This window comes from Trichomycterus rosablanca, chromosome 2, assembly GCF_030014385.1.
Source record: "Trichomycterus rosablanca isolate fTriRos1 chromosome 2, fTriRos1.hap1, whole genome shotgun sequence".
Classification (NCBI taxonomy): Eukaryota; Metazoa; Chordata; class Actinopteri; order Siluriformes; family Trichomycteridae; genus Trichomycterus; species Trichomycterus rosablanca.
In genome coordinates, this window is record NC_085989.1 from 54,073,428 (window position 1) to 54,082,883 (window position 9,456).

Below are 9,456 nucleotides of genomic sequence, written 5' to 3' on the forward strand. Positions count from 1 at the left end.
CCTGGAAATAAAAGCTGAAATGTTGATCTTTTGTCTCACATTCATCTTTTAATGTCAAACCCAAATGTTTTCAGTCTACAGCAAAAATAAAGGGATTGGCCTCATTGTTCCAATACTTTTGGAGGGGACTGTATATATCAATATAAGTCTGTCCATCGATATAACATCAGTAGGAATATGTAATAGGAATTACATCGTAGTATTTTACATGATCATTGTAGCATGTAACTGTAGCTTTAAGAGATGTAAACATTAAAGCTTTAATTTTATGTTGTGGAAAAGAAGGGTTAGCAATTAATTACTTCATTATATAATTAATAGCTAATAATCAGTTACAGGGCACCACTGGTATTTTTAAGGAAAACCGAATTCATAACATATCAGTCACTTTCTGTTGGAGTAAAGTTTGTTGGTCGAACAAAGAACAAAATGTAAATACCAATATGTAGATTAAACAGGTCTAATACACAGAAATCATTACATATGAGATTTAAGCACACAGTACAAATGTTCTTTAGCCTTGTATACAGGATATTGGTAGAACACAATTCTTAACACTATATTCTGAGTCAAAGTAATCAAAATAGAAAGTATGCATGAAAGTATAATTATAAGAATGTACTCATAGACATTACAATAATAGTTATTTTATTTGATTGAATTGACTTGGCTTAGTTCTTTTTCCAATTTAATAGATCATAGCCAAATCCTGATTTAGGTCACTCAAATTTGTGTGAGTGTGTGAGTGTGTGAGTTTGTCTCTGGTCTTTGAATATCCAAACTTAGATGCAGGATGATTGTAAGTGTAAGGACAGGAGCTTGAGGTTCTCTTTTGGGGTTGTAAAAATTGTCTGAGATTGAACAGATTTTGAGGCCTTTCATTTACATTTACATTTTCTGCATTTAGCAGACACTCTTATCCAGAGCGACTTACAGAAGTGCTTCCATAGTAAACATTTCATTTCTCAAGTTTTAGTAAACAACAGTCAAAGAACACAAATCTGCTGAAACCTGTTAGAACCAAAGTGTTTTGTTTTTTTTTTGGAAATGGAAAAAAAATGTTAGTAAATAAGTACAAGTCAGCTTAAGGTTTAGTAAAAAGGTGGGTTTTTAATCGTTTTTTAAAGACAGCAAGAGACTCAGATGTTCGGACAGACAGGAAGTTCATGCCACCACTTGGGCGCTAGAACAGAGAAAAGCCTTGATGCTTGTCTTCCTTTAGTCCTTGATGGAGGCTCAAGTCAAGCGAGGCTAGTGGCTCGGAGGTTGCGTGGTACAGAGCGGGGTTTGATTAGACCACGAAGGTAGCTCGGTGCTGGTCCATTTTTAGCTCTGTAGCGTTGGGCTGGTTAAAAACTTTATGGTTTGGGCTGGTTTATTATCTTTATCACATGCTACCTATTTTTATTTACAGACTGTAGCTCTCATCTACAACAAGGGGCTGAAATTCATCAAGAAAAAGCAGAGACAAAAAAAGTAAGCGGTATTGATTATTGCATTAAATCATTTGAATATAATATTTTCTCTTCTTTGAATTTGTTTTTATTTTATTATTATTTATAACAGGCTTATATGAAACAAAAATCTTTCCATAATTATTTTGAGCATTTTTACCCTTCTTGTAAATGTCACAGGAAAAGCCACAACCACTACTTCCACCACTTCGACTTAAAAGTCTTGATAGCAGCGTGTTTGCACAAATGCTTAAAATAAATCTATTCAATTAAATAGTAAAATGCATTATTTACAACATTACATTATTAGTACTAGTAAGAAATCTTTAAATGCTATTATAATAGTGAAAGTGTATAACAAGGATCTTGCAAGTAAATTAATACAACATTAGAAGGGTTGTCACACAGAAACATAAAAAATTATTTAAAACTCAATTTCAGAGTTGAACCAAAACACCTAAAAGCCTAAAAGGTATAAAACAGTGCCCCCGTGCACATGTAGCAAGAGGTGTAAACAGTGTTCTTTGCATGCTGTAAGTTTTCTTAAATTCATCCTCCTAAGGAAGCCTTTGTTTATACAAGCACAAAGTCCATCCAGTGCTGCTGTCTAGACCTGCTGTACTGGTCTTTCAGTGTCAATGTTAATCACGCCTGGTAAAATTGAACCCAGGCCCAGTTTCATACCCAAACACTTATTAAGGTAATGAATAATGTCTGAAATCTGCACAGACAAAACCCCCGTAGATCGTTCCTGTGTGTTCATCAGCCACCAAAGCATGTTTGGCTGTTTTGATGGATCATCCTTGGAAAGTTCAGAGCTATTGTGGCTAGTGGGTGATCCTGCCGTCCTGGTGTCAGGTCCAGGTCAACCTTTTTAAACGTTAAAATACTGCATTATTTACTTTTTCTTTTTACTGTTTTCCTGGTTTTTGGTTTATTTCACAAAAATGCATTTCAATCACATCACATTTTAATAGCAGAAAAAAAATACATAACACAAATAACCTCAGTTGACACAGGATCACTCACACAGGTTAAAGGAAAAGAAGAACCTTCTAATAAATTTTCACCTCCTAGTTTGACAGCAGTATTTTCTTCCTTTTTGTCCTGAAATAGTATTAAATGTTCCTATTTAAGGCCACGTTGACTTTAACTTTATTTATGTCCTATTCCAAATGTGTATTGTGTAACATAACAGTTACAATTTGATCATAATTTTTAAAAAAGCTTAATGTTTTTATAGGACAAAAAGACTGAGCCTGGATTAACTGAAACTGGATCAACATTTGGAGAAAACAATGAGCAACTTTTTGTAAGACTTCATCTTCTAGAAAAGCAGAAACTAAAAATGAAAACTTCAGATGTTCTTCAGCTAACTTCTCTTTCATTAAATTACCATGAACCTTGTGAAGAAAAAGATCTCGTTCAAACCTTCCTACAAAGGTTGTTAATGATGGATTACAGAGCAAGATACATCACCACCAAAGAAGAGGCCACTGCTTTAGACCCTCCTTCCTCAGATACAGATGAAGAATTTGATGTATTTGATGAGCTTGTTCGCCAAAAAGCTGCATCTTTTGATGGTGATACAAATTCTATCCATCCCATGGATCTTCAGATGGCGGTGTTCCACTGCTCAGACAGTTTCCTGAAGCAACTAATAGTGACTAAACTCTCTCAGTGTCGGTACGCTCTGCCTCTACTGGTGCCAAATCCATTTACTGGAAAGATCGAGTTTCCTCTGTGGACATTTCACCAAATTGTTCAAAGTTGGAAAACCACTGACACTTCTGGTACCAAGATCAGTAAAACCCAGCATGTTTATGAAGCAGAAACTCCAATGGTGGCGTTCTTCAGGTTAGGAGACGTGTCCTTTTCCAAGTCTCAGCTGATGAACAGCTTGATCAATGAGAAACATCAGACATTCCACCAACATTGTTCAGGGAGCACCAGAAACCGTCTACTGATGGATGGAGTTGTGGAGATTGCTTGGTACTGTCCATCTGGAAAGGAAACTGATCATTTTACTGACTGTGTTGCTTTCTGTAATCTACATGGTGATGCAGAAACCAGTAAAGAACAACTGGATATTCTGACTGAAATGTCGTCTGTAAATGTTGTTCTTTTATCTGATCCTAAAAATGAAAGAAATAAGGAGATGCTACAAAAGCTTCTAAATGGCCCCAAACCACTCATCTGTCTCCTTTCTGAGGATCAATCAGGTGTCAGTAAGATTAAGAATAGAATTTACAGAATTGGTCTAAAAGACAGAAATCAGTCACGTTTATCCAAGAACCTTAGAGAAACCATCACAGAGTGTCTGTCCAAGTCATCTTCAGTTTTTAAACTTAAGGATTTGAACAAAAACAATGAGATCAGCACAGATGAAGATGATCCTGAATGCAGGAAAGGAAAAGAAGCAGCACTAGAGATAATAAAACAGCTGGAGGGGAAGGAAATATCCACATTAAAGGAAACACACCTGCCCTGTCAAGGGAAGCTCTGGTATGAGTGGTGTCAGATAAACAAAGACTTACATCGACTTCAAGGAAACAATTTAGAAATGCAAAAGAGTGAAAAACAAACACAAATGAAACAAATCCGTGAACAGCAACAAGAAATTGGACAATCAGACTTAATGAAAGAATTTATTTACTCACTGAATTCTCTATCAGGAAATGAAAAATCATTATTTATTAAATGGCTCGAGATTCTACTGGACAAACAAACCTCAGATGGTCTTTCACATCTTCATCACAAGTACAATGAAACATGGACAAGGGTTTTAGACCTCAAAAAGAAATGTGATAAATCAGGTAATATGAAGCCTGAGCAAACAGAACTGAAAGAAATATCTAGAAAACTGAATCCAGCAACTTTTGGTCTTGAACACATCTTCAGAGAGATGGGTCAGATATATGAATCAAATATGTCTATACAAACAAGTAAGAAAACCTCTAAAGAAGAAAACATCTCTAATCTCCCCAAACTTGCTGCAGAACTCATAAAATCTGGTCTTCCAATGGAGCTGATGGATGGTGATGCTGCTCATGTTCCTCTAAATTGGGTTTCAGCAGTTCTAGATGAACTCATAAAGAAACTGGGAGACCAGAGAGTCTTTGTGCTGTCAGTTCTAGGGATTCAGAGCACAGGAAAATCCACCATGCTGAATGCCATGTTTGGACTCCAGTTTGATGTCAGTGCTGGAAGGTGCACCCGAGGAGCCTTCATGCAGCTGGTCAGAGTATCAGAGGAGATGAAGGAGCAGCTGAAGTTTGACTACGTTCTTATTGTAGATACTGAAGGTCTTAGAGCACTTGAGCTTGCAGGAAACTCCACTTACCATCATGATAATGAACTTGCAACATTTGTTGTAGGTCTTGGAAATCTGACTTTGATCAACATATTTGGTGAGAACCCTGCTGAGATGCAGGAGGTTCTTCAGATTGTTGTTCAGGCCTTCCTGAGAATGAAGAAGATCAAACTGGATCCCAGATGTATATTTGTCCATCAGAATGTTGGTGACATCACAGCTGGAGAGAAGAACATGCAGGGCAGGAGATGTCTACAGGAAAAACTGGATGAAATGACAAAATTAGCTGCTAAAGAGGAAGACAGTGAAGCTGAGTGCTTCAGTGATGTTATTGCTTTCAATGGACAAGATGATGTTCAGTATTTTGCACAGCTCTGGGAGGGCAGCCCACCAATGGCTCCACCAAACCCCTCATACAGTGAAAATGTTCAGAAGCTAAAGAGAGACATTTTCACAAATGCTACCACGTCTCATAGTATGAAACTCTCAGAGTTTAAATCACGCATCAGTGATCTGTGGACGGCTCTACTGAACGAGAACTTTGTTTTTAGCTTCAGAAACACACTGGAGATTGCAGTCTACAGGAAACTAGAAACTGAGTTTGGAAAATGGACCTGGTCTGTCAGAAGTGCCATGTTAGAACATGAAGAAAAACTGCACAACACAATTAAAAACAGAAAACTGCAAAAGATTGAGGACAAAGACCTTTATGATCACATGAAGAAGACCAAAGAGGAAGTGGAGAAATCAATGAAGTGTTACTTTGAAAAGGACAAGGACAAAGACATTTTAATTCAGTGGAAAGTGAGATGTGAACAGAGAATTAAACAACTTCTTGAAGATCTTGTTAAAAATGCAAAAACAAACCAGAATGATTTACTTCAACAGCAAAAAACACGAGAAGCTTTTGATCACAAAAAGACAGAGTATGATGAAAAGCTCTTCAATATGAGTAAAGCACTTGCTCTACAACTAAAAAGCACAGAAACTGATGAACGAGTCCTCAGACAGGAATTTGATAAAGTGTGGAACAAATGGGTCTCTGATCTGACACAAGGCACACCTGTAGAGAAACCTTTTGATTTTTGGGAGGATGTGATACAGATTCTATCTGAAGGTAATGAACAAGCTGCTGTGTATGAGCGTATATCTCAGGAAGATTACATAAAGATACACAGACTGGGAGATTATTCACACTACATTATAAACAAGCATGAAGACACAGACACATCAATACAACCAATAAAAGAGAAAATTGCTGAATCAGTGAAGTCAGCATTGAGACCAAAGGAAATGAAACAAATAATATTTGAAGTTCAAGAATCAGTGAGAAATTTGACCATAAATGTCACTCAAGAATCTGAAAAATTTATTAATAAGATCTGCAGCAAAATTACAGGATTACGGTACAAAGAATGCTACATTCAAGAAATAACTGAACATGTCAAACACAGAGTTGAGAAATACCACAGTGAGAACAAGGAAATAAAGCTAAAGAAGGAATTCACTCTGGATCTCTGTCTTCATGTGTGTCATCATGCAAATCCCAAAATCACCAAAATCCACCAACAGTTCAGAGAGGAAAATGATGTAAAATTGTATCTGGAAGAGCAGAAATCACAATATTACTGCGTCTTCCAAAACTACAGCAGAGGAGCAACAACCACAACAGTATTTGGTGAACTTGTCTACAACAATCTTGTACCAGCCATCCTGGAAGCAGCCTACAATAAAACTGCTATTGATCTGTCAACACAGATGAGATCAGACATGCCAGAATTTAATGGTAACAGGTCACAGCTTGAGAAATACATTCTGAAATCTCTGGCAGAGCAGGAGAACTTTGAGAAGTACATGGAGTACATCCACCATCCCAAGAAACACTTTGAACAGTTTATTACAGAAAATGTTGATAAATACATCACTGATAATAACAGCAAGGTTCTGAATCTTCTCAAAGGAAACCTGAAACACAAAGAGCAGAAAGTGATGAACGCTGTGAACATCACAACTGAAGAAGTGAAGAAGAACAGTGGTGATGCAAACATGTGGCTGAGAAGTTTGAACACTTTACTAACAGATGAGCTGAGCTTAAAAGAAATAACCTGCACTGATCCAGAGGAAATTACAGATTTAGATTTTCTTCGGCAGATTGTGTGTGAAGGTCTCACAAAGATGATGTCAGAACAACATGAAAGCTTCAACAGTGTAACAGACATCAACATGAAGTTCAGGAAGAAACCAGATGAGATTCTGATTGAACATCTCTGTAAATGCTGCTGGGTTCAGTGTCCATTCTGTAAAGCCATCTGCACCAACACAATGGAGAATCATGATGGAGATCACAGTGTCCCCTTCCACAGAGTAGATGGAATCATAGGATGTTACTACAAAAATGCAAAAAATCTCAGTACTGATTTTTGCACTACAGCAGTACAAAGTGATAAAAGTTTTTATTCCAGTCATGACATAGGCAGACTAATAAAATACAAATCATACAAAAAAGCAGGAGAAGAATATGCTAAGTGGAGCATCACTCCTGATCATTCAGAGCTCCCATACTGGAAGTGGTTTGTGTGCAGATTCCAAACAGACCTGGAGCAGCACTATGGTAAAAGATTCCAAGGATTTAGTGAAATTCCCACAAAATGGAGAGAATACACAAAAACACAAGCTGTTGAGAGTTTGGATGAATACATTTGAAAAAAAAATACAATTGTGTGATTAGCTTTTTGGACATCTTTGACATTAAACAATGAGGGACAACTAAACGAATAATTGTGGTGGAACTTTTCCTGTCAAACTCGGACAGAAGAGATTATTTTTTAGCTTGATTGAAGTTTAATGAAAGCATAATTGTGGATTCTTACATACAGCATAAAAAGCATACCACCGTAAGAAAAACTAAGTGATTTTACATATGTCTTTTTATACTTCTATCGCCCTCTCCAGCACAAAGATAGGTTCAAAACCTGGAGTATGTATTTCTAATGACGTACAATTAATGGGTGAAAGATATGATATGGTCTAGTAATGTGTTTTGGCTGTGGTTGCGACCCGGACTCACTTGCAGAAGTATTCCTCTTACTGGAAAATAGAAACAGTTAAATGTATTGTTTTCAAAACTGGGTAGCAACGTCCAGAAAGAACTTGGCACAACACCCAGGAAGGGGGAGAGTCTGGTCCTAGTTAACAGCACCTGAATTACTATATAAAGGGGAAGACTCCCTGGCACTTGCAGGAGTTCAGCCGTGGGACAGCATGTATCGCCCAGCATTTTTGGGTTAAGTTGATCTCCTACCAGAGCTGAAGGGGCTCTCCAGCTGATGAGAGGTGGGTGATGATGATAGCTTAATCCAGGGTGTATATACACTCTGCAGGTAGTTTAAGGTTGGAAATTATTATTTATTATATGTGTAACTATTGTGCATTATAATAAAGCTATTATAATCACGAACCAAGCGTGCCTGCTGTCTGACTCCTGAAAGTGAAAGTGTGAATCATCCATACTAAAACACCTCCACTGTTGGAGACCGAATAAAAAGTAAAACCATTCTCAAAACACACTGCTCTCACCTCCCCACACAAAAGTGTTGTACCAATGCACAAGAAAACAAAAGAGACCAAAGACAGCAAAGCCACTACTTGTTTCAGACACTCGATTACTAATAGTCTCTCACTATTAGTCAAGCCAACAATTGTTTAGACGAGCACTCTCTAAAAATTCTTTTTTGTGTTAATCAAAAACATTCTTGGGCGACTGTGGGTGAATATTAACAGAATAATAACATGACAAAGTCAATCCAGCAACAGTGTGAATGTAATAAGAATTACAACAATATAGTTTTTCAAGTGTGCCTTATCAAGATGTGTTCTGAGTGTATTCTATATTTATTCAGAATATACAGGTATGTACATAAATCTGTTACTCGTTGACAATACTCCAGTCTATGGTAACGGTTAAAATTTAAGTATGTGGTCATAGATGCATAGATGTGGACAAGATTCACTGCACATGTGCAGAGTGACGGGTAAACTGAATAACTCAAGAAACAAATAATATCCTCTTCCGCTTAATGATTCATTTTAAATTAAGATTACATCTGCCCTCGTAAGTCTGGTCAGAGGTTAAAGTTTCAGTGGATCCTGTTCTGAGTCAGACTGCTACTTCTGTTCATTCTAGTCAGTGCAGAAAAGTGCTGGTACATACCGTATTTACATGTACTGGACTTCTGAAGAGAACTGAAAAGGCAAAGCATCATGTAATGCCCCCTGGGTAATGCAGTTGATATACTGTCCTTAGAAAAAGTCCAGTAGATGATACTTAGAGAACAAAAAGAGCACAGTTGGTTTGTATCAGACCTTTTTTTGTACACTGGTTGTAATTATAATAATACAACAATTATTCTCAGCCTTTTTGTTCCTGGGTATCTGACTTGAGGTTAGCAAACCTTAATATTATCACTAGGGCTGGCTCGATACCCCTTTTTTATGTCTAATACCGATACTGCAAATTGAGTACCTGCCAATACCGATACCAATCCGATACCTTAATTTCTCCTCTCAAACAACTAAGCAGTAATAATACATGTCTCAATGCACCATGGTTAAACTAGCTATCTAAGTAAAAATGCTCAGACTGTGAAACAAATATTTTAAAGAACTAAATACAAAACCTACATCATCACA

General features: G+C 37.1%; 1 protein-coding gene across 1 annotated transcript; it reads left to right on the top strand.

Annotated features, from left to right (window-relative positions):
• Positions 1-1,359: 1,359 nt before the first annotated feature.
• LOC134302207 (interferon-induced very large GTPase 1-like) lies at positions 1,360-8,224 on the top strand (the record flags this gene model as incomplete). Its single annotated transcript, XM_062987244.1, has 2 exons — positions 1,360-1,476; positions 2,698-8,224. Coding segments are annotated over 2 exons (4,890 nt in total), but the record flags the coding sequence as incomplete, so codon positions are not given.
• Between the last annotated feature and the right edge of the window lie 1,232 nt (positions 8,225-9,456).